This window comes from Mirounga angustirostris, unplaced genomic scaffold (genome assembly GCF_029215605.1).
Source record: "Mirounga angustirostris isolate CCGP_5_RB_7025 unplaced genomic scaffold, mMirAng1.0.hap1 SCAF_8, whole genome shotgun sequence".
NCBI lineage: Eukaryota > Metazoa > Chordata > Mammalia > Carnivora > Phocidae > Mirounga > Mirounga angustirostris.
In genome coordinates, this window is record NW_026991716.1 from 39,329,414 (window position 1) to 39,355,676 (window position 26,263).

Here is a 26,263-nt window from a genome sequence, read left to right on the forward strand (position 1 = left end):
GATATACTGAAAAAATCAAGTAACTAAATACATTTGAATAATCAATAAAAATATGTAAATAGGCATAGAATGTCAAGTGTCACCTTATCTGAATAACTTTCTGTAACTACTCTATATCCCTTATCCTTTTTTTTTTAGACACTTGTCATTACCTAACCTGTACTTGTTTATTTATTGTTTATCTTCTATTTCATGAGAGTTAGAACCTTGTCTATACAGTTCCCTACTATACTTCCCCCCCCCCCCATCTAAAACAGTGCCTGTCACTTTCTTGGAGATCAATAAATATTTGCTTAATGAATTAATAAACAGAAGATTAGTTGGAATAATATATACCAAGATATTAATGATAGTTGCCTATAGGTAGATGAATTGTGGAATTGTGTGTATGTGTGTTTATTTTTATGAAATGAATAGAAAGAGAAAGAAAACCTTAAACCAACTATGCATTTTAAAGAGAGGCAAAGAAAGAAGAAATACCAACCAGGTAGGAAAGAGGTTGTAGACACATTCCTTACTACTGAAATTAATACTGAATTGTAACATATCCATGTTGGCCTCAGAGAACATGAAGTCTCATTCAAATCAAGGTGATCGGTCATTATGGGGCTGCTGCACAAATGGGCCCCAAATAATGTATAAGTCAACTAAGGCCAAAACTTTCAAGCTCTTTTCCCATCAAAGGCCCTGAACTCAATGCCCTGGTATAAAAAGAGTATAGTCCTACCTGACTGAAAAAGAGAACTCTCCCAGGAAGAATGGAAAAATCAGAGCCTGGTTGATAGAGAATACAGAATATCCTCTTTTCTACCTCCCCAACACTGAGTATCTACTATATAACAGACAAAGTGGATGCCATTGGAAACACAAAGATACATGAGTTCTACTCTTTTATTCTCAGGGAGTTCTTACTTAGTGGAAGAGATGGGCATGAGAACAGACATGATCTTAATCAAGTTTTGTTTTTTTAAGATTTTATTTATTTATTTGAAAGAGAGAGGAAGAGCACAAGCAGGGGGAGCGGCAGAGGGAGCGGGAGAAGTAGACTCCCCGTGGAGCAGGGAGCCCAATGCAGGAGCTCGATCCCAGGACCCTAGGATCACAACCTGAGCTGAAGGCAGATGCTTAACCAACTGAGCCACCCAGGGGCCCCAAGAGAATCTGTCAATCTTGCACTTACATGAGATTTGAATTTAAAACTGAGTTCACTGAGTTAAGTGCAGAGGAGGCAAAATATGAAGTATCTACTTTGCTGCTGTGGATCATGGCAGGAAAGAAGAAACGGCCAATAATGAAATTATAATGAGCAAGGGGGAAAAGAAGCATGAAATGAGGCTGAAGAGGTAGGCAAGGGAGTACTGCAATCACTGGCTATATGTGGAGAAAGGATTAAGAGTGTAGTCATACAAGCAGGAATTGTAGGTGGCTTGGATGGCAATAAAGATGGTGAGATGGATGAAACCGAGATTTACGTCAGAGGGAGAACTGAAAGAATCTCATTGATTCAGTATGGAGCAGTTAGGGAGAGGGAAGCACTAAGAAAGGTTTTCAGGTTACTGGCATGAAAATTGTTGGACAGTGGGGCCACTGAGATGGAGAACACTGAAGGCAGGAAAGAGGGAGGATGCGTACATCATTAGTTTAGTTTAGGATGTGTTGACTTTATTTTTTTTAAAGATTTTATTTATTTATTTGACAGAGAGAGAGAGAGTGCGTGCACAAGCAAGGGGAGCTGCAGAGGGAGAGGGAGAAGCAGGCTCCCCGCTGAGCAGGGAGCCCAACATGGGGCTCAATCCCAGGACCCTGAGATCATAACCCAAGCCAAAGGCAGACGCTCAACCGACTGAGCCAACCAGACGCCCCAGGATATGTTGATGTTAAAGTGTCTATGAAACAATGAAGTGGAAATAGTGAGTAAAACTGTTGGACGCTCAAATTTGGACCTCACCAAACTCATTTGAGCTAGAATATAAAACCAGAAGTTGTCAGCATGGAATTTCAGCATAGACCTGGATAAAATGACCTAGGGAGAGAGCAGAATTCTGGAGAACTGGGCTACGACTGAGTCCTGCAGAACTAAAATATTTAAAGATTAGGTATAAGACAACACACAGCAAAGGAGACTAAGTAGCAGCAGCCAGCATACTAGGAGGAAAAGAAATGTGAGAAAAGCCAAGGGAGTAAAGCATTTTTAGGAGACAGTGTCCCTGTATCAAATACTGATTTGAGAACTGAAGTGTATTCACTGGCTATGCAGCATGGCATTGACCCAGTTGCTAACTGTGAATGCACAAAATGGTATATAGACGTTACAAGAAGATTAGAAAACCATGCTGGAGTGGGTTAAGGAGTAAAGGCGAGAACAAGAACATAGAAAGCCCTGAATGCTAAGGATCTGGGATTCTACTCTGTGGGCAATGGGAACTACTAAAATTCTGAAGTAGAGTCCCATGATCTGATCTGTGCTTTACAAAAATAACTCTAATATGAGTTAAGAACAGGTTGGAAAAGGAAACTAAGGGAATGCTTAGTTAATAAAAGGCTTCTTTAGGAGTCCATGGAAATAAAAGATATAATAGAAACAGAAAAGCTGAGTTGTTACCTTGCTGTTGGAAGAGGAGTTTGAGGATGATGACACTTTTTCTGGGCTCTTAGATTTTTCTGCTTTCCCAGACTTCTCTGGAGTCTCTTTACTCTCATTTGAAGACTTTTGGGATTTATCCAAAATGTTAATTCCCAGGATCTGAGCCACTTTGTCCAGTTCAGACTGCTTCTTTTCTGCCTCTTCTGCCTCTTGTCGAAGTTCTGCAATGTCCTTCATAATGTTATCCTGAAGCCGACTCACCTCCACGAGGAGCGGGTCTTTGTGGCCATCTTTCTCCCTTCGTTTCTTGCGTAGCATTTCCCCTGAGTAGTTAAATGTCAAAAGAAAGAAACACAAGGAAAGTAAGTTAAGACAAGTCATGTTTCCATTGTAAGTAGTAATCTCCCAAGAGGTCATGGTGACAAAATCTTTTCCCTTAAAACATTCCTTCCTGGGGTGCCTGGGTGGCTCAGTTGGTTAAGCGACTGCCTTCGGCTCAGGTCATGATCCCAGGGTCCTGGGATCGAGCCCCGCATCGGGTTTCCCTGCTCAGCGGGAAGCCTGCTTCTCCCTCTCCCACTCTCCCTGCTTGTGTTCCATCTCTCGCTGTGTGTGTCTCTGTCAATTAAATAAATAAAATCTTTAAACAAACAAACAAACAAATAAACATTCCTTCCTAAAAGCAAGACTCTCCTTCCACATGGGCTAGTTTAGGTGAAGTTTCTTTTCTTTCGTCTTCTTTTTTTTTAAATTTTTATTTATAAGAGAGAATGAGCATAAGCAGGGGGAGGGGCAAAGGGAGAGGGAGAAGCAGATTCTCCTCTGAGGAGGAAGCCTGACTCGGGGTTCCATCCCAAGACTCCAGGATCATGACCTAAGCCAAAGGCAGACGCTTAACTGACTGAACCACTCAGGCACCCCTAGGCGAAGTTTCTATGGAGGTAAAGGATGACTGATTACATTATCTCTTATATAGGAGTTATTAGCTAAGGATCTACAGGCAGGCTTCAGAACTCCATGAATCCCCAAAATGGTATATACAAGTTTGTATGCATTTGTCCTTATGTTGTTAACTATGAATCCAGGGGCATCTGGGTGACTCAGTTGGATAAGCGTCCGGCTCTTGGTTTTGGTTCAGGTCATGATCTCAGGGTTCTGGGATCAAGCCCTGCATTGAGCTCCGTGCTTAGCTTGGAGTCTGCTTAGGCTTCTCTCGCTCCCTCTGCCCCTCCCCAGCATGCTCTCACTTTCTCTAAAATAAATAAATCTTTAAAAAAACCCCAAACTATGAATCCGGTGGCAGTCTTCTTCAGAAAACTAAAGTATTATTCAGAAGGCAAAAACCATTCAGTCACATATTTGACTTTATCTGATTTAAGGATCCTTCACCAAAAAAAAAAAAAAAAAAAGATCCTTCACCGGTACCTGCATTGAGTGTTAGGTTTTGCCTCAGGTTCACCTAATGTTATCTCCTATTCTAAACTGCAGGTTCTCATGAAATAATCCTCACCGGATTAGTAACTAAATTTCTCATCCCTGAACAGTCTAAACCCAAACAGAAGAAATTGTATCTTCTCCCACTCTGTTCTGCCATGCTATCATCAAGCTATAATATTTAGAAGCCTTGTTATGTTCCTTCCTCAGCGTGTATGTGAATTCCTAAAAGCACAAATGAAGAGATGGAATCAAAGAGACATCATGAACATTTTTTTGTGCCAAAAGGAAGTACTCAAAAAATGATGGGAACATATCAAAGGACACAGAAGTCAACTCAAAGGGGCTCCCACTGCGAAATCTGGGGCACTTTGGGCATGAAAATGATCAAAAGTAAATTATTAAAACTTGTTGAATGGAGAGTCCATGGGTTCACACCAACATACATGGATCAATGAATGGGAGAAGAGGGATGGGCAGGAAGCTCTTCATCACAGGAGAAAGCCAACTAATAAAAGTAGAAGGAATGATGAAATTAGAAAATCACTAACATCCATCACAATAACTGATTCAGGCAAGAATCACCAATGAATGCTAAAACTAGTCAGAGGAAATTTGAGGAGTAACTGAATATTTATTCCTATAAATATCTCTCCTATAAAGTTACCTACTAATTATAAAGGATAAAATAATAACTTTCCAGTGAAGAAACCCTTGAAGACACCACCTTAACCAAATGATCAAAGTTGACATCACCAGTAATGGGACTGAAATCAACACCTGATACGAACTCAGCATCACTTCTGTGATGTTCCTGTCAAAAATGCATAACCTAAATTTAACTGTAAGGAAACACCACACAAACCAAAATTAAAGGACATTCTACAAATATGTGACTTTTCTTCTAAAATGTCAATGTCATGAAACAAAGATTCAGGAACTATTACAGAAAAAGGAGAGTAAAAGAACATGACAACTGAATGCAATGCATTATCTTGCATTTTAGGGCATTAATAGGACAATCAGTGAAATTGAAATTAGATTAGTAGACTAGTATTACATTATGGTTAATTTCTTAATTTTGATAAGTATACAATGGTTATGCAAGTGAATTCTTTATTGTTAGGAGTATGTTCACTTCATCTTCACAATGAAGTATTTAGGAGTAAAGGAGGATCATATCTAAAACTTACTCTTAAAGAATTCAGGAAAAATCACACACATACACCCCCCCCACACACACACACAAAGATTGAGAGGGAAAAAAGGTTAGAGCAAATATGGTAAAATGCTAATAATCATAGAGAATACCTGAGAATTCTTTACACTATTACTGTAACTTTTTATTGCAACTTTTCTCTAAGTCCAATTAAGTCAAAATTTTTTTAAAAAGTAAGGCTTCAGAAGTCACTGAACCCGTCTGAGAGTCCTCACAGCTCTCCTTGAGTAGGTCTCCTACTCAAGTTACTACAAAAAGGCAGTCACGCACAGGAGTGTCTGATACCTTGTTGTTTATGAAGCCGCTCCAATTCAGTCCTGAGGTAGTACATCTTCTTCTGGCGAGCTTCCCGGTCACTCTTTAGCTTTTCCCTCTCTTCAATAACCTGCAAAGTACAACATCCTTCAGCCTCCAACATCCTCCTTTTTCTTTTTTTTTTTTCCAAAGTCTAAGAAAGAAGATTTAATCTAGTAATGATTTTTTTTAAATTTTATTATGTTAATCACCATACATCATTAGTTTCTGATATATAACAAACATATATACATTACATCATTAGTTTTTGATATATAATAAAGTGTGTAACACCCAGTGCTCCATTCAATATGTGTCCTCTTTAATACCCATCACCAAGCTAACCCATCCCCCCCCGCTCAGAACCCTCAGTTTGTTTCTCAGAGTCCATGGTCTCTCATGGTTTGTCTCCCCCTCCGATTCCCCCCCTTCATTTTTCCCTTCCTACTATCTTTTTTTTTTTTTTAACATATAATGTATGATTTGTTTCAGAGGTACAGGTCTGTGATTCATCAGTTTTACACAATTCACAGTGCTCACCATAGCACATCCTCACTTTTCTATTGCTCTCTTCCATAAGCTGTCATGCTAGATGATATCAGAATCCAAGGATCCAAATGTCTGCACACATAAGTTCTGACTTTATATCAAAGGTGATATTTCATTCTGACCCAAATTCCAGAATAGAATTATCCTTATCAGAGCTACATTGCCCCAGAAGTATTATTTTTATGCAGAAAGCACTATACTATTTTTTTCTTGGGGGGGTGGGTAGCAGGGGCAGATGGAGAGGGAGAGAATCTCAAGCAGGCTCCACACCCAGCGTGGATCCCAACGTGGGGCTCAATCCCACTACCCTGAGACCATGACCTGGCCTGAAATCAAGAGTCAGACGTTCAACCTGCTGAGCCACCCAGCCGCCCCAGGAAGCACTATGCTATTAATGTTAACCTAAAGTTACTGATAGCAACTATTAGACAGTGGTTCTGAGCTCAAAGGGAACCATCAAGAAGGGAACTAATAAGTGTTATAGGGGACACACTGTGTTAGTTGCATTACATACATCATCTTATTTAATCCTCATGACACTATCTCTGCTTTATAGTAAGAAAACTGAAGTTGCGAAAGATCAAGTAACATACCCAAGATCATATAGTAAGAAAATTTAAAATCCAGGGCACCTGGGTGGCTCAGCTAGCTAAGTGTCTGCCTTCAGCTCAGGTCATGATCCCAGGGTCCTGGGATTGAGTCCTACAGCGGGCTCCCTGCTCAGCGGGGAGTCTGCTTCTCCCTCTCCCTCTGCCCCTCCTCCCCGCTCATGCTCTCTCTCTCTCTCAAATAAATAAATAATCTTTTTTTTTTTAATTTAAAATCCAGGTATATAAATCAACTCAAATCAAGTAAAATCAAATCCAGGTACATATAGCCAAAAGCCCACAGTGTTTCAACTGTATTACTACTACTTAATGGAAAAAACAAATACAGCTTGTTTATAATGGACTAGTGTGGAAAACCTGTGTATTAGTGCTAGGTTCTTGAAGAAGAAGTAAAGGGAAAGCATTCAGTCTACAAACAGTGTCTGTGCAGTCTCGGGTTTTGTCTGTATTGAACCTATCCCCCTCTTTCTGGAGTTCAGAGTATCTAAGTACAATGAAAAATTAAGAAGAGGGCGCCTGGGTGGCTCAGTTGGTTAAGTGACTGCCTTCGGCTCAGGTCATGATCCTGGAGTCCCTGGATCAAGTCCCGCATCGGGCTCCCTGCTTGGCAGGGAGCCTGCTTCTGCCTCTGACCCTCCCCCCTCTCATGTGCTCTCTCTCTCTCATTCTCTCTGTCTCAAATAAATAAATAAAATCTTTAAAAAAAAAAAAGAAAAATTAAGAAGAATGATTTCTGTCTTCTCAAGAATTAGCTAAATTTCCTTTAAATTGGAAAAAAAATGATTGGCCCTCCATTTTTTCCCTTTTTTTCTCCTCAGGTTTTCATTATTGTATTAGCAAACCAAATTTATATATTACATTTTTATGTTCCTAAACAAAGTGAGTTATAGTTACTAAGGACCTTTAAAATTAAGAGAACGCATTAATTTTTCCATCTGAATTTCTGCTATTCCGTATTCCTCATCCCTATTTTTTACCTGTTGTTTTAAAACATCTAGAATCATTACATCTTTACCCCAGCCACTGCTCCCTTCCTATACCAGAGAACACAATGAACTTTGTAGTATAAAAACTACTTTTTTTAAAGTGTCATAAAAAAGTATTGTTTTATAGAGTCCGGGACTCTAAAAGAAACCGAACAAGCAAAGCTTATTTCTTGGGTTTAATTACCAAGCAACAACCAGGTATTAGCTTTTAACCCTCATAATCACTATAGGAAAAGGATCCCAAACTCACTAAGATGAAAACAGGTTTACTGATTCTTCTTAACCCAATCCCATTTTGGTTCCTCATTCCCTGATGAGGTCATATTTGAAAACTTTAAGGCTCTCAACTCCTACCCATAGTGTTCTAAGCCCAGTAATTCTGATAGAGACACTTTATATTTTTTTTAAAGATTCTATTTTTTTGACAGAGAGAGAGAGACAGTGAGAGAGAGAGCACAAGCAGGGGGAGTGGGAGAGGGAGAAGCAGGCTTCCCATGGAGCAGGGAGCCCGATGCAGGGCTTGATCCCAGGACCCTGGGATCATGACCTGAGCCGAAGGCAGACGCTTAACGACTGAGCCACCCAGGCGCCCCCTGATAGAGACACTTTAAAAAGAAAAAAGAAGTCAAGAACTCACAGTGGGGCCTAGGGCCAGAATTTAGTTTAGTCCTAATGAGAAAACATGAGAAAAACAGAGGGGGTATATACATTACTTAGAGCGAGGACAGCAGCCTCCAAAAACTTAAAAGTAAAAGGACCTTACTCCCTTTAAAAGACAAATACCAATTTATGTTAAAATAGGAAGGCTCAGGCACAGGATGCCCAAAGCTAGTGTTTACCTTCTGCTTCTGGGAAGCACGGTTCTTCTCATCAGAGATCTTCTCCGGATTGTATCTTATGAGTGATGGGATGGACACCTGGACAGGCACTTGAGCAGTAGGAATTGAGCTTAGCACTGACTCCTCCTGTTTGGGCTCATCAGGAGTCACAGTGGGTATCACACGGAGATTGGGACGGCTACGAGTAGCTTGTTTGGTAACGGGTATTACCCTGTGTGGTTCAGGTAGAGAGTGGTTGGATGGTTGAGAGGCGGGGTACATGGGCCACCTTGAGGCTGCATATGCCATGTAATGCCTGTAGGCATCAAAGGAAGCAGAGGGAATGGCAGGTCCCTGGTAGTTTGGAGGTATCCGAGCTGCAGCAAACTGAGAGGCCCTTGGCATATGAAACTGAGATAATGAAGCAGGATGTGGAAGTCTAATTGGGGCAGACGGGGCTGACGGTAACATGCATCTGACAGCCACAGATGACTGAAAACCACTGCCAACTACCTCTGACCCTGCAACATGACCCACTGAATGGTCAGACTTTAGGAATGGGGGGCTGTTTTTTGTGAGCAGGTAAGGATCTACAGGGGAGACTGGATGTGGATGGGACACCTCTGGGGAGTGGGTATTGCTATGGTGTGCCTCCCTGCTCTCCAGTCTGTGAGGATCTGAGGAGTGCCGATCAGCTGAGAAATGGTGGTCAACTGAGGAACAGCGGTCTGCTGAAAAGTGCCGGTCAACTGATGAACGGCGGTCAGCAGAGGAACGTGATGGTTTCTTGCCATGAAGTCGTTCCTGGGTGCGGGCGGCCAGTTTACTAATCTCTGCTACCCCGATATCCAGCCCTATGGTCTTGAGCAAGTCATGAATCTTGGCATATTCTGGATTGGTCTCTTCTATTGATTCTAGTTTTACAGCTGGAGCTGAAGAGGGCAGGGAGCTTGCCTTCTGTCTCAAGACTTCACTCGCAGAGCCCCCAAGGGGCTTTGGTGGAGATTCTGCCTTTAAATCCTCTTCTTCATCCCCATAGAGAAATTTCTCCTCATCCTCAATGTCAGGGAAACTACGGCGCCTTTTTTCCTGTGTACTGGTAGAGTCTGCCAACATGCTCAAAATGCGGGAAAAACCACTGCCATCCTGGCTAGCCCTCTCATGGGGGAGCAAGAAGTCTGTGTGTCGCTCAGGCCCCTCAGGCTTCATATTCAGTTTCTCCTTGTGGCAGAGAAAACTTCCAAACTTCTCTCTGAGAGGACTGTTGTCTTTGGGCATCCCAGGGAGAGGACCCCATTGGTAGAGGCTGCCCTGAGGTTCCTTCAGGGTAGTCTCTACCATAGTTCCCTTATTTTCAATCTCTGAGGCAAAAGCAGCAATAGCACCACTTAGTGGAAGAGATGGGTGACCAGAGTAGACAGGGTGATCCTGGCTGGAGCTGGTGCTGCTGGAAAAACTATCAAGCTGCAAAGACAAGCACAAGTGATTTAGCCTCTATGCAGAATCTCAGAAAACTAGTAATTGAGATAAATACTTAAATACTTGGTTCTTCTTGAATTAATAGGGGAATGATAAGTATGAATGAAAGGGAGGTACAGTATCCTTAGGCAGGGTCAAGATTTGGGTCTCCATCTCTCCAGATGCTTCTGCTGAAGCAAGGGGAAACATGAAATAAGGCAGACTGGCATGAATCCTCACTTTTGCCCATTTGTTGTAGTCCTTACCAAGGAATATGAATTCAAAAGGACTTTAGAGATGCTCTAGCTCTTCCATGGGTCCCTCGAAGGAGGAAAAAAAGACATAAAAGTGGAGCTGCTTTGGTTCAAGTGGGATTAGGAAACTGTGAAACCCTAACTGATCAGCCTCCCTTTGCTTCTTTATGTGCCCTTAGGTACTCCTTCAGAAACCTTGGACTCCTAAGAGAATAGCTAAAAACTAGTGCTCATGCCTGATCATCTTTTCACAGATGAGGGAAAAATAACAAGGCCCAGAATGGTGAGGTGACTTGCCTAAAAATCGCACAGCAAGGGGGTGGCAGTGGGACCGGAATCAGAATCACCTGATTTCTGGTCTAGTGACCTACCACTCATGAATCTTGTCTTCTCTCTAAAGAGAAATGAGAAAAATTCAGATCATCTCCTCTCTTTGCCCTTTAAGCTTAATTTCCAAGATATCCACATTCAAAGATTCCTACAGGGCTACCCAATTTAGAGAAAAAACTTACAATAAATACTCAAAAGTGTTTATTTAGAAAGCCTAATATATGACAATAGAAGCCCTCTACTTCAAGGGCTTCGAGGTATGATTGCACTGTAAGGCCTACAGTTTCCTTTGGAGAATCCTGGAAGATAGAGCTCATAGGCATAACAAGGTTGGTCCAGGATATATTACAAAGATACCGTTAGGGACACACCCCCCCAGAAAAGTAACCAAGTTTCAAGATATTAGAGGGACTAGCAAGAGATCCTAGAAATGAAGCAGAGACCTGAATGGAAGGCTCCATGTCCACCTCAATCCGTTTCTTCAGAATTGACTTCTTGGGCATCACAGATACTTCCTCAGGCCGATGTAAAGAATATCCTGGCTCTGATGCTGTTAGGACACCCGACAGTCCAGGAATGGGACAGCTAGTGTCACCACCATCAACGCCAACCAGCTCCTGACTCAAGCTCCTACTCCGTTCCTCCTCTTCCTCTCGTTTTCGCCTGGCAAGGTCCAGCTCTCGAAACTCAGGATCTAGAAACCTAGGGCTTGGGCTTCGTCTACGCTGTCGATAGTTGCGGGTCCCTGATGTAAAACCTGAGTGATCACCTCCCATGCTGTGTATCTTCTCTGTGTCATCGTAACGGGGCCGTTTGGCCTCCCGACTCCTTTCCTCGGGTCGTATGGAGTAGGAACCTTTGAGTTTATCTCTATTCCTTTCTGTTCCCCGCAACAGCTCATCATGACAACTGATATGGGGACTATAATCAGAACGATGCAGGAAAGTTTCTCTTGTCCGGTAGTCCTCATCAAGTTGTCCTAAGAACGGACTAAGAGGTCCCTCCTCCCGGGAAATATATCGTTCAAGACCTCGAGAGCATTGGGAACTTCGAGTGAAGACAGAATCATCAGTCAGGTCATCCCTGAGGAAAGAGACAAGCATCACTGAATACAATGGACTTGGAAACAGCAAGACCAGACAAGATTAAGAGCCTGACATTCAGCCAAGGGGCTACAAAATACTTAAGACAAAACACAATCATGAAGTCCAAGAACAAACCTATGGAACATTTCTTTTCCCTTTCTCCAGGGCACAAGCAGCTTCAGCCTCTAACCAAGGAGAGATATTACTAGTCTCTCTAGACAGAGCTCTTAGGCTAATCTCTTTGACTAGACTTTGGAGATGCAGAATATCACACCAGGGTTTGGGAGATGTGAAAATACCACTACCAGACTACAAAAGGCCCTGGATTGAACAACTCCACACTAGCTTAAATTCTAGCTCTTTGCTACCAAAAGTGTGATCTGAATCAGCAGCATCTGTATTACCTAGGAACTTTTTAGAAATGTGGATTCTCAGCCTCTATCCAGGCCTCCTGAATCAGAACCTGCATTTTAACAGGATCTCCAGGTGATAGGTATGCACTTTAACATTTGAGAAACACCAGGCCAGATCAATGATTTTCAAGCTGTTCTTTTTTTTTTTTTTAAGATTTTATTTATTTGACAGAGAGAGAGAGGACAAGCAGGGGGAACATCAGGGAGAGAGAGAAGCAGGTTCCCGCTGAGGAGAGAGACCGACGTGGGGCTTGATCCCAGGACCCTGGGATCATGACCTGAGCCGAAGGCAGATGCTTAACCGACAGAGCCACCCAGGCGCCCTCAAGCTATGTTCTACAGAGATTCTGAAGTCTGCTCAGGAGCTGCCTAAAAGAAAGACATGCTAAGAAAGCAGAGCCTGGCAGCACCTGGGTGGCTCAGTCAGTTAAGCATCTGACTTCAGCTCAGGGTCTTGGGATGGAGCCCCATGTTGGGATCCACGCTCAGCGGGGAGTCTGCTTCTCACCCTTGGCCTCTTCCCCTCCCCTTGCTCATGCTCTCTAATAAATAAATAAAATCTTAAAAAAAAGAAAAGAAAAAAAAGCAGAGCCTGCATGGCTCTGGGCCTTCCACCTCACCAAAACTGTACTAGCTCCAATTTTATCTGTTTATGAGATAAAGTTCTATATATCATTTGGAAAAGAAGTGTTTCACTGTGGGGGAAATTTTTTTAAACTACTGAGCTACCTTACTGGTATTTTCTCACAAGTTTTAGAAGGTTCTCCAATGCTTTGTTTTGCTAGTTCACATATTAAAAACCACAAAATTCCTTCCACAGCCTGTTTAATTCCCTTCTTCTACTTTGCTTGGATATCCACAAGCATCTGCTAATCCTGGGTGTGGGAAAAAGTATGTGGTGGTTTGGCTCACTATATATTTTCATTTCATAGAAATAAAACGGTCTTGGACCTTTGTGGCGTGAAGATAAAAATATAGGCTGGGACACTTGTCCTTTTTCAGTTCAGGGCTCTATACCACACACAGTAGTCCTAATCTTTTTGGGTACTGTGGTCACAGAGTTTCTACTGCCCAAAAAGAAAATTTTTGATTTAATCACAGATAGAAATAAAGATCCTACAGAACTTTGAGCATACAACTTTTAAATAATCTGAATGAAAAATTTACAGGTTACTCACATTCCACTCACACTGGTGTTTGCTACAGTTTCTAGTACCTACCTCTATTTTTTGAAAGTTTCTAAGAAATAACTTTTCTTTCATTTTGTTTGTTTTTTAGTTGCTTTCTCTGGGACTGAGTTAGCAGAACATCGAAGAGTTGCCTATTCTTATTCACCAGTTCTGCCTTTGTTCAAAGTTTTAGACCTGGGTAACAGCTATAAATAACTTTATGAAAGACTTTTATTAAAGATAAACTTTATCACCTCCGCTAAAAGAATGCCACCCATGGGAATCCAGGTTCCTATAACTCACCTCTTCTGCAAGAGTCTGGGGAATTCTGAGGTTTCAGTATAGTATAAAATAGGGAAAAAATGGGATTGAAGCAAAGATGATCTCTGAAATCAAACATAACTAGAGTAAAACATTTTACTCTATAGGTCTGTCAGCCATGAACATACCTATTTCCAGGGAGGAATGTCCATGAGTTGCTCCATTGCTCCATCATCTACCATAAAAAACTCTCTGATTGTATTAGTGTAGGGGGGAAAAAACACAGGTTCCACAGGTAATGGCAAATTCATCCATACTTCCATGTTCAGTTCCACACTAAAACTATTACATATTACCACCAAATGACATACCAGCTCAAAATCTAATCCAGCCCTAAATATCAAGAAGTCAGAAATAATGAAATGGCTCCAAGAGAGTCTCAGTCAAGACTTGTAATCTCCAGCAAAAGGAGACAAAAAAACAATGAAAAAAGGCACATTACCAGTTAAAACAATGAGCTATCATGTAAACACAGCCAGAAATTAAGTTGCTTATTAGAAACTCATGTCCTCCTTTCCCAGATCTCCCAAAAGATAAGAGAAAGAACTGGCTGCAGTAAAAGTAAATCCTAAAAAGGTCCCCATACCCTGTAGCTCAGAACAGTCCAGGAACACACTCTGAAAGCTTTAGTTAAATCCAACTCTTCTCTAAAATAAGGTCTATCTATTTAAAAAATTGACTGTTGGATGTAGGTGACGAGTACACGGGGGCTCTCTGTACTATTCTACTTTTTTTTTTAAGATTTAATTAGCTTTATTAAGCTATTCATGAATTGGGCAGCATCTCATCTAGCAAGTAAGTAGAGGGGAGCTCCCTCTTTGTACTTTGTATTTATGAATTGCATTAAATAAGTTAAAAAATATGTAATATATATCCACATAAAAGTTTACACACCAATTGTTCATAGTAGCATTATTCACAATAGCCAAATAGTGGAAACAACCCAAATTTATCCATCCATTCATCACTGATAAATGGATAAACAAAACACATACAATGAAATATTACTGGCAGTAAAAAGGAATGAAGTACTATTATATGCTACATCATGAGTGAGTCCTGAAAAACATCATGCTAAGTGAAAGATGCTAGTCACATACGGAATGTCCAGAATAGGCAAATCTATTAGAGACAGAAAGTAGATTAGTGATAAGCTATGGCAGGTGGTGGGGTTAACTAATAAATAGCTAAGAGTACAAGTAATAAAACTGTTCTAAAATTGATCATAGTAGTGGATTCACAACTCTGAGAATATACTAAAAGTCACTGACCTATATACTTTAAATGGGTGAATTTTATGGTATATGAATTATGGCTCAATAAAGCTGTTAAAAAATGTATATGATAGGGGCGCCTGGGTGGCTCAGTTGGTGAAGCGTCTGCCTTCGGCTCAGGTCATGATCTCAGGGTCCTGGGATCGAGCCCCGCATCGGGCTCCCTGCTCGGCGGGAAGCCTGCTTCTCCCTCTCCCACTCCCCCTGCTTGTGCTCCCTCTCTCGCTGTGTCTCTCTCTGTCAAATGAATAAATAAAATCTTAAAAAAAAAAAAAAAGTATATGATAAAAAAAAGAAAAGAAAAGAAAAAAAGATCCTCCAGAGCCCAAACATCCCATCTTTTCCTCTGCTGCTTCCCCAAAATGCTGGAAGAAAACTGTGTGCTTCTGTCTTTTCCCTAAGGCAAATCGGAGGGTGCTTGCTTCGGCAGCACATATAATAAAGCAAATTGGAGGGCAAAAATCTTGCTCTTTCAACCTATGTCAGGGCAAGGAAGAGTTAAGAATTCCATGAATGAAACATACAATGTGCAGAGTACTTTGTTAATAGGGGAAATTGACCTCACATCCACAAATCTTCAGAAGCTGTCTTCATTCAACCTCTTCATGTTCCCTTTCCAGAATAAGTTAACATTAATACACACAGAGCTGCCAAGGTGAGAACCTGGACAACTCTGGCAATTTGGCTGTAATCCAAACTGGATATAAAATTTAATATATTCAATAAGGGAAGAGAAAGAACACCAGGGTCTCAGGAAAACATTTATTTATTTATTTTTAAAGATTTTATTTTTAAGTAGTATCTATACCCAACATGGGGCTCAAACTTACAACCTCAAGAATAAGAGTTGAATGCCCTACTGACTGAGCCAGCCAGGTGCGCCCAGGAAAAAAATGTAAAAACCTACATAGAAAGGACAAAAATGGCCTGGACCTGGAAATGGTACAGCTGAAAACTGGACACGCTATCAGGAGACATCCTGAGAACGCCAATGGTTCTATGACCACATTTTAATAGACAGTAATTATCTACACAAACCATATTGAGTAAAAGTACAGGGAACAAAAATCTATATAATGGACTAGTACCTCCTTCTATTTTTCTTCCTTAAGTAATCTCTACATCCAACATGGGGCTCAAACTCATAACCCTGAGATCAAGAGATGCATGCTCTACTGAATGCACCAGCCATGCGCCTCACCGGTAGCTTGTCTCTCTGAAACACTTAATTCTGGAAAGAAAACTACTGTCCCAAACTCCCTAAAAGGAAAATTTTAATTTTTACAACTTAAAAAAAGACAATTAGCTCTCTGAAGCACATGTGCATAACGAAGCTTATGGAAAGGGGAGGTGAAAGCCTAGACATAACAAGAGGAAATGCTTAAGTTACCGCAAAACCTTAACAAGGAAGGAAGAGAGTCACACCATGCACCACCTACTCAACCATCTTCCAAAATAGAAGCAGCCAGAAGGGCAAGGGCTTTTGCCTCAATTAGGGGATATAGCCACATACCTTGAAGCCTATCTTCAGAAGCTTATGTTGTATGACATAGAACTGTCCTGCCTTGCTTTGCCACATCAAATTGCCACTGCAGCTTTGAAGTAAATATTACCAAAGGGTAGCACTGGTCTTCAGACTTCCTGTCCAGCTGTCCCCCACCTGTCTGCCTATGCTCAGTGTACCACTGCATGGACAGCCTCAGTTTGTAAAAGCAACACATTGATTTGTTGCTACTGCTAATCATTTATTAAAACTCCCAGTATGCTGGGCAGAGACCGTAACAGACATGGATCCCAGCTCTCAGAAAGAGTGCTTTCCCTGTACTCCCATTCTTAATTACTTTGGTGAGGTGAGACACACCTAATGTGATTTCTTCCCATATATAGTTAAGTTCCTAACACCTGGGACCTATATTTAACACTCTGTGGAGCGTATTTGTCCTTCCTCAGCACTCCAACAATTGTAAAGTAGTAACTGAAATTAAACATTTTTAAAGAGCTTTAACTTTCTATTAATGCTTATATATTTAATATAGATACATATATTAGACATGAATTTATCTAAGCCCTTTCTGAACCTCTATTTCAACCTGACCAAGCTGAAAAATAACACCACTAAAACAAGATTTCCTATTTTGTCCAGAACTTTCCTTTGCAGAAAGGATCCTAGTTCCAGTATTTTAGAATCCTTATCATCTCAACTGTTTTTAATCTGGGGAACTCTGTTTATGTCCCTTCAGCTTTCCAGGTGGACCAGGATGACATTCTAAAGTCTTTTCTTCTACATAATTCTTTCAGCAACAGAGTCTATATCAATATACTCTCCCCACTCAGAAAGCCTTTTCCAATGTTATACCTTGTACTGGACAGAGGGCATAACTTCAGTGCTGGCACCACTCTTTCAAATACATTATTCAGAAAAGAGCAACTTTTCTACCTTCAAGCACTATTATAGTGTGCCCTGCCTCAAATGAAGCCTACCTGTCCACGTCCTCCAGATTATCCACTGGTGACCCCAGTCGATCACTAAGCCGCCGCCGTTCTGGTATGCCAACACAGAAATGGTCATTACCAACAGTGATCCTTAAGCTCTGTTCCAAAGAAGAGTCAGAACGCAGACCAGGAGAGCGCCTCTACAAAAGTAAAAGATAATGTTAATAGTCTATAGGGTGGAGACAGCCCAAAAATGTACTCCTCCTTAGTTATAAAGTTGTCACCCAACAAAGAGAGAAATGGCTATGATAAGCTACTACCCCCAAAATAAAGCACATTTAAAAAGTCATCTATCTTCTTAGATGAAAGACCACACTTCCAACCCTCCCCACCAGAGACCTTTCAGTCTTTCATTTCCTAGTACTGGGCATGGGACGAGAAGAATAAACTGAGTCTGTTCTCAGAATGTATACATTTCTAGTGAAGCAAGCAAGCAATAAAAAAATGTTTTTTTTTTTTAAGTACTTCTGATAGCGGAAAGTGCTATAAAATCATTAAAACATGATAACATGGAAGAGATTAAGGAAAAGGAGCTACTTCAGATAGAATGGTTAAAGAAGGCTTTTCTGAGGTGATACTATTTAACCTGACGCTTGAATGATGAGAGGTCAGCCTTGCAAACAGATGGAAGGATGTTTCAAGCAAAAAGAACAAGCTCTGTAATGAGCTTAGCATGTTTTGGGTAACAGAAAGGCAGCCAGTGTGACTGCAGCAAAGTGACAGAAGACAGGCAGAAGCCAGTTAGGAAATTTGGATTTTATTCTTAGTGTAGTAAGAAGCCACAGGAAGATTTCCAGCACAACAGTGATATGATCTGACTACATTCTTCCTCCAGATGCTTGCATTGCTCATACTCTCATCTCCTTCAGGTCTTTATTAAAAGTCACCTTCCCAGGCCATCCCTGGCTAACCCTATTAAAAAGTATTAACTCCTTTCTCTGTTTTTGTTTGTTCTTAGTACTTAATTCTATTTAACATGTCAAAATAATTTACTTCTCTATCTTACTTATTATCTGACTCCCTCTCGCAGAATATAAGCTCTACGAGGGCAGGGGTTTTTGACTGTTCATGTTGTATCCCCAGTGCCCAGAACAGAGCCTAACACATGCTAGATATTTAATAAATACTTCTCAAATGTATAAAATGAAGATTTAAAAAAATTATTTTGATTGCTGGGTACAGAATAAACTGGGTGGTAACAAGAGTGTAAAGGATCCTAACAGACAGGAAGTAATAGGACGTAGACTAGGGAGATGGTAGGAGGACAGTTTGGGGGATGTAGCCTGGAGGTAGAGCTGACAAGGTGGATGAAGTGACTGACAGCTTGGACTTGGGAAAAGGGAGATGATCACTGTTTCTGGCTGAGCAATGGGTGATGTCATTTACTGAGACAGAAAAGCCTGGAGCACTGGAGAAAAGGGAGGTTATGGAAACTAGTGTTCAACTTTCTTTGCTTCCTCTGTAGAAGTGCTTGCTTCCTCAGGCTATAGCTGCTCAGCTATGAAAATCTTACAACATAGTGACAAGTCAATTCACCTATGACCAGAGTACGTAGAGTACTCTGACTCCCAATACTTTTAGAAAGCCACCCCACCCATCCCACCTGAGAAAACAGAAACTTTGTCATGGGGTTTAAAGAAAAAAAATTGGTGAACTGAAAATAAAAACCAATTCCAAAACACCAGCCCCAGGCCAGAGGTGGTTACTGTGAAAGGTCAATATTACATCTAAACTAAACTTTTTTTTTTTTTTTAAAGATTTTATTTTGGGGGGGCACCGGGATGGCTCAGTTGGTAGAGCATGTGACTCTTGATCTTGGTCATGAGTTCAAGCCCCACATTGGGCATGGAGCCTACTTCTAAAAAGGGAAGGAAGGAAGGATGGAGGGAAGTGAGGATGGAAGGGAGGAAGGAAGAAAGGATGGAAGGAAGGCAGGCAGGCAGACAGGCAGACAGACACACAGAAACACAGAAAGAAAGAAAGATTTCGTTTTAAATAATCTCCCCACCCAACCTGGGGCTTGAACTCAAAACCCTGAGATCAAGAGTCGCACCCTCTACCAACTGAGCCAGCCAGGCACCTCTAAACTTAACTTCATGTTCTGTCCCTTTAGCAGGGAAACAAAACCGTTAAAATCACGCGTGCCAGGAACCAGGTAGATATGGACTGAATCACAGCTACACCACTTCTTAGCTAGGTGACATTAAGTTGCTCAAACCTCTCTGGATACCTCAGCTATTCAATAAGGAACAATTTTCACTGCCTCTCCTCAAAAGGTTGTGAGTGTTCAAAGAGAATGTGTAAAGTGAAGGGCCAGGCATAATCCTGCCACATAACTCAGTAAGCGGTGGCAGTTATTACAATGACTGTGGATACGCACAGCTCATTTCGGAGAAGCAGCTCCTATTTGCTAACAGTTTACACCCAAGGTGTCTACGCTGATGGGGTTTAGGCAACCCTAACTGGCCACAAAGACATTTCAGCTTCTTTTCTAAGATCCAAGGGGCAGCTCAGGTCTAAGGGGATACCAAACCACGGAACTCTGAGGCAACATCGACTACTGAACAAGTACCAGGCACACGGTTTGGAGGGCATTCCCCTCGCCCTGGCAAACTTTTCCGCATCTCACCTAGACTGAGAGAAACAGCCTATTCCTGAAATGGTGCACTGCCTCCCGACCAGGCGCCCGTACGGGTCCCGAGTCCGTTATTGTGCAAAAGAAGATCCCGGGGCTGACAGGGAACCTCCAGATTCGGGCGTCGCTGAGGGAGCCCGTGGGGGGTGGAGGGCCCTCGATCCTGGGACTCTGGCCTGGAGGCCTCGGGGCGCCCGTGCTGCGGGAGTTTCTGGAAGCGGGAAGCCCGGGTGAGGGGGCTAGGGTAGAGAGGGAGTCCCGGTCGAGGGGTGGGATTACCCGGCTGCCGCTGTCGCCTGGATGGTCTCCGCGGCCGTCCCGGGCGAAGTCGGCGCGGGACTCCCCTCGGCTGCTGCCTCGGAAACCGGCCGGGCCCGGCGGGAAGAGTCGTCGGCCCCGCGGCGGCGACGGGGAGCCACGACGGGCCCGCGGCGGGGAGGGGGAAACGCGACGACCCCGCGGCGGGGACGGTGAGGCCCGGCGGCCGCGGGGCGGGGACGGGGAGCCGCGGCGACCCCGCGGCGAGGACGGCGAGGCCCGGCGGCCGCGGTGCCCTGAGGGCGAGCGGGGCCGGCGAGCGGGGTTCCGCGACGAGGAGGAGCCGGAGGGCGGCGGCGAGGTGCGGCGAGCCGGGCCTGAGGAGGAGCCGGAGCTGCGGCCGGTTCGCGGGCCGCCCCCGCCGCTCTCTTTAGGCCGGTGCGAAGAGACGGAGGAGCGGGCGCCGCTGCGGTACATGGCTCTGGCAGCAGCGGCCACAGCTGCAGCTCCGACCCGGCGGCGCCCTAGACGCGGGGCCCCAGCGCGCCGCTGCAGCTGCAGTCTCGGCCGCCACGGCCGCCACGCGCCGCCCCCGCAGCCGGAGCCGCCCCCTCCCCGCGGCCCCGCGCCGCCCCTGGGGCCCGGCCAAGCGCGCGGCCGCGGCTGGCGGTTGGACGCGCGAGCACGCGTCCGACACACCCCCCCGCCCTCCGGGGCTCCCCGCTCCTCCACTCAGGGAGCGGCCACAGAAGCCAGAAGTGGGGAGGAGCGCAGAAGCCGGAGCCAGGCAGGGCGAGGGGCGGGGCAGCGGAGCGCGCGACCCGCGCCCCGGACGCTCCGCCCCAAACCGGCAAGATGGCGGCGGGTGAGCCGCCCACTTCCCCCGCCCCCGGCGGCCACGTGACCCCGAGCGCTCCGCGCGGGTAGGCCCTGGCGGAAGAGCAGGGATTAGCGGGAGCTAAACTGGCCTTTTTGGGGATGCTCGAAGCCTGGGGACGTGGCGGGAGCATCTTAGCCCTGCCCCTGTCCCCTAAACTTGTTCATTTACGTAGGGACAATAAATGGTTATAAGTTATGGGAATACAAACAGCCCCAAAACATTAGGTATGGCGAAGGTATGGCAAGAATGACCACCAAGTCCCCGGGCCCCACAGAAGCTACAGCCATCGTTTTACTTTCCATTTTGCCTGAACTCTGGCAATAGAAATTGGGGATGGGATAATGCAGAATGGGGATGGGTTGGGGGACGAAGAGTCAAACCCAAAGCAGACATCAGAGTAATCTGTTTGCTCTCTCAACCAGAATACTTCTGGTCATGGGGAAAGTCACTCACTGCCAAAGGGTCCGTATCATGACAGGAGGCCTGGAGAGTTTCTGTGAGCGATTCAGAACCCCCATTCTATGACCAGAATTTTCCGGGACGCTTCGCTGCAGTAGTCCCCAGTTTCAGCCTGCAAACTAAATGCAAAAGTCAAGAAAATGTTAACACGTGAAAGATGAAAAACAGTGGTCAAAACATGAAAAAAAAAGTTGACCCTAACCAAACTCTTCCAGACGAAACAATGCCTTGACGGTTTTCATCTATCACCTTGAAACACAAAATCTGAAATTGGTATGAAAATCAGGTTTCTGATTCCAAAGCAAAGGCAGAACAAAAAATTTTAAACCATAAAATTCCCATTTTCTAATTTGTTTCCATATTAAATTTAAAATATATCTAATTTCACGTGTTTGTATAATGGCATTTGCTTATAACATAGCTCAGTAAGAATAAATTCTTTTTTAAAATACTTTATTTCTTTTTTAAAAAATATTTCTTTCTTTAATTTTTTTAAAAAATATTTTATTTATTTATTTGCCAGAGAGAGAGAGCACAAGCAGGGGGAGCAGCAGGCAGAGAGAGAGGCAGGCTCCCTGCTGAGCAAGGAGCCCAAGGCAGGACTTGATCCCAGGACCCTGGGATCATGACCTGAGCAGAAGGCAGACACTTAACCGACTGAACCACTCAGGCGCCCCAGGCATTTGAATTTTTGATTCCTGACTTTTGGGTTTCACGGCTTAAGGTCTTCATCATGTCAAGGTTATTAGTATATTCCATATATTTTTTTAACACTTGAATGATTCTGTTTTCCAAAGTTAGTTTATCTGGAATTTTATGTGTGAATCCTTACATAATCAATCTATTAAGTTAACATCTAAAACTACTTTTCATGGATGGATAGTCAATTTTGTTCAAACATGAATTGGTATTACCTGTATAGTGGGAAGTAACAGTGAGGGAATGAATGAAACTTGCCAAATGCTCATCATCCACATCTCAGTCCACTTCTGTTTTCTTTTAGTTGTGTAATTTAACAGTGAAGAGATTTTGTTAATGGGATTTCTTTGTGAAAAGAAAACAAAATACCAGTATCGATGGAAATATCGATCACTGAGAAAGTGATGGCTCTTAACCAGAACATATGAGTTATATGTAAGGTTTCTGTACAGTTTAAAACATTTCATAATGTGTCCTATGCAACAGAGACCTCCACTCAGAGATTTGATTACACCAGCTAAATAGCATAAAAGGCCTGTCAGAGTGAAAATGGGGAAAACTCCTGCTCAAAATATAACCTAGAGTCCATTTTTTTAAACAATAAACTTTCTAATTGTCTGCTTCCAAGCAGAGGCAGCCCATGGAGCACATCATAAGGATGGATAACAGCTTCTATAGATGAAAGCTCCCGGAGGTACAAGTCACATGATACTTGTTTTAGTTGTTTTCCAGAAACTAAGAGGCCCACTGCTACCCAGTTCAGATGGGTCAAGACCTTCTTACTGGGCTTGCGCAAATGTCCACAGGTGACCTTTTGACATGGAGGAGACTGAAATCTCCACCCCCTGCTCATGTCAATACCCCATCTTTGAACAGGCGACATAGGAAAAAGCATGACAATGGACTGCGCCTGCATAGATCAACAATTCCTTGACCTTTAGTCACTCTTTCTAGCTTCCAATCCCATTCACCCATGCTCTCCCTAAAATCGCATAAATGTTCAAGACCCCTTCTCACAAGAAGGGAGCTTTGAGACTTGTTCTCCCATCTCCACATTTGGCTGCTTTGCAAATAAATTCCTTTCTCTGCCACCTATCTGCAAGTCTCAGTGATTGGCTTGCTGCGCATGGGGCAAACTGAACCTGGTTAGGTAACAACTGAAGGGTGACAGTGTATGTAAGTTGAGCTGCCATATAAAATAGTCCAGGGGCGCCTGCGTGGCGCAGTTGGTTGAGCGTCTGACTTTTGGGTTTTAGCTCAGGATGGTGAAATCCAGCCCAGCCTGGGGCTCTCTGCTCAGAGCCCCAGAGTCTGCCTAAGACTCTTTCTCCCTCTCCCTCGGCCCCTCCCCCTGCTCTCTCTCTCTCTCTCAAATAAATAAATAAATCTTAAAAAATAAAATAAAATAAGATAGTCCATAGAAGATGATTTTAGTCATCTCTGGCTTTGTGACATCAGGAGATCTGGGAATCTGGCAGACCTTAGCAGGGTGCATTGATATCTGTGTTTCCTTTCATTTGGGGCACAAGGAAGGATACTCTCTTCCTTCTTTCAGAAAGGGGGCCATGTTACTATTTCTAACCACTATAGACTGTGAATGGAAGCACTTCCGGGCCCAATCAGGAAAGAATAGTTGTAAGATTTCCATGCTCTCTCCTCCCTTGCTGTGGCAACTGAAAAGCCACATGTTCCAGATGGTACAGCCTGTCAGCCTGGGTCCCTGAGTGACTGTGTAGAGCAGAATACCACACCCTACCCTGAGTTGAACATATACCATGAGCATGAAATAAAGCTTTGTTGTGTAAAACACTGAGATTTTGAAGGATAATTTGCTACCACAGTATAACCTCCTGAATGTGACTATTATGAAGGTGTTTTTTGGTGGTTTTGTTTTCTTCTCATTTGTATTTTCTGACTTTTGGGTTATTTATATAACATAAAATTTAAAAACCCATTAAATTACTTTGATGAAAAAATAATTTAAAATATGTGGCACCTGGCTGACTCAGGTAGAGCATGCAACCCTTGATCACACTTCATGAGTTCAAGTCCCACGTTGGGTGTAGAGATTACTTAAAAATAAAATCTTTAAAAATAAAATAAAAATAAAAAATCTGCCAGAAGGCTATGCCCTGCCTTTATTAGCCTATATATGAATTTTGGTTACCCATGCTGAAGAAAATGTTAATAGGTGTTTACAGATACTTGGAGTCAATATATATATTTTTTAATTTTTAAACGTTGGGGCACCTGGGTGGCTCAGTTGTTAAGCGTCTGCCTTCGGCTCAGGTCATGATCCCAGGGTCCTGGGATCGAGGCCCACATCGGGCTCCCTGCTCGGCGGGAAGCCTGCTTCTCTCTCTCCCACTACCCCCTGCTTGTGTTCTCTCTCTCGCTGTCTCTCTCTCTGTCAAATAAATAAATAAAATGTTTAAAAAATAATAATAAAATAAAATTTTTAAACGTTTATTTATCTTTTTAGTAATCTCTATATCCAATGTGGGGCTCAGACTCACAACCCCGAGATCAAGAGTTGCATACTCGGGGTGCCTGGTTGGCTCAGGTGGTTAAGTGTCTGCCTTCGGCTCAGGTCATGATCCCAGGGTTGGGCTCCCTACTCTGTGGGCTTCTCCCTTTCTCCCTCTCCCTCTGCCTGCCACTTCCCTTGCTTGTGCTCTCTCTCTCTGTCAAATAAATAAAATCTTAACAAAAAAAATCTCTCCTCTTTAATCCTTCTCTAATACTGAATAACTATTTTTATCAAGGGATTTGGCCTCCATGGGATAAAATTGGAAAACACTTCTGCTTCCCCTTCATATCTTCCTTCCGCATAGTTTTTCCCATGCCCTGCATGAAACCTCTTGCAGATCCCTTCACTTGTTAAGTATTTTTCAGTCACAAGAGTAGTCTTAACTGCAGTAGTGAAAATATCTTGTCCAGGGTAACAAGTACAGCTCTAAACCTCATTCAAGCTAACGGTTCTCCCCTTCCCCAGCTCTTGGCGGCTACAGACGTGATACTTACTGTGCTGAAGGGAGGTGTGCCAGGCTTCTCCACATCCCTGCCTTTACTCCTCAGTGTATATTTGTCCTCTCTCGCTGGCCAGCTGCTATTTCTGAACTGCCCTCCCCCAGCATTTGGTGCAGGAAAAGAAGGGATTAGGGGGAAAGGGCAGTCTTTCCTGGATGGTGCAGGATACTGTCATCTTCCAAATTTCGTTCCCTGTGGGCATGGAGGATTCACAAATGTTGGCTCTTTCTCTCCTATGTCACCTTCGTAGGCTTTTTTCTGACTCTCCTGCTGGGACCTAGGTAATGCCTCTTCTCTGGTTGACTGCCTATTACTTTTCTCCCCCCAGCCCCTGGCTCTGTAGAGCTTCATCCACATAAAACTCACTCTCTCCTGCGTCTCTTTCCTCTCCTGGCACATATCACGGGAAGGATTCATTGATTGATTGATCGATTTTAAGTTTTTGTTTAAATTCCAGTTAGGTAACATACAGTGTAATATTAGTTTCAGGTGTACAATTTAGTGCTTCAACATTTACATACAACACCTGGTGCTTAGCACAACACGTGCCCTCCTTAATCCCCATCACCTATTTTCCCCATCACATCACCCACCTCCCCTCTGGTAACCGTCAGTTTGTTATATAGTCTGTCAAGAGTCTGTTTCTTGGTTTGCTTCTCTCACTCTTTTTTTTCCCTATGCTTGTTTGTTTTGTTTCTTAAATTCCACATATGAATGAGATCATATGGTATTTGTCTTTCTCTGACTTATTTCGCTTAGCATAATGCTGTCTAACTCCATCCACCTCGTTGCGAATGGCAAGATTTCATTCTTTTATGGCTGAGTAATATGTATATGTGTATACACACACACACACTACATCTTCTTTATCCCTTCATCAGTCGATGGACATTTGGACTGTTTCCATAATTTGGCTATTACACACAATGCTGCTATAAACATTGGGGTGCATGTGTCCCTTTGAATTAGTGTTTTTGTATTCTTTAGGGTAAATACTTAGTAGTGCAATTGCT

General features: G+C 43.1%; 1 protein-coding gene across 5 annotated transcripts in view; it reads right to left on the reverse strand.

Moving 5' to 3' along the window:
* Nucleotides 1-25,325, reverse strand: part of ZNF318 (zinc finger protein 318) — a 47,466-nt gene extending 22,141 nt beyond the window's left edge. For 3 of the 5 annotated variants that reach the window (XR_006789951.3, XM_045869951.3, XM_045869954.2), the window contains exons 1-6: nt 20,204-20,826; nt 17,278-17,429; nt 10,978-11,617; nt 8,514-9,956; nt 5,523-5,622; nt 2,603-2,907 (exon numbers count right to left, since the gene is read on the reverse strand). Coding sequence is in view for 4 of the 5 variants with exons in the window: in XM_045869951.3 (XP_045725907.1) it covers nt 2,603-2,907; nt 5,523-5,622; nt 8,514-9,956; nt 10,978-11,617; nt 17,278-17,429; nt 20,204-20,659 (3,096 nt within the window). In the remaining variant the exon portion in view is untranslated. Of the gene's footprint in view, nt 1-2,602; nt 2,908-5,522; nt 5,623-8,513; nt 9,957-10,977; nt 11,618-17,277; nt 17,430-20,203; nt 20,827-21,515; nt 21,641-25,244 lie in introns of those variants that run through there. The other 2 variants (XM_054506469.1, XM_045869949.3) reach the window with 2 other exon arrangements.
* Between the last annotated feature and the right edge of the window lie 938 nt (nt 25,326-26,263).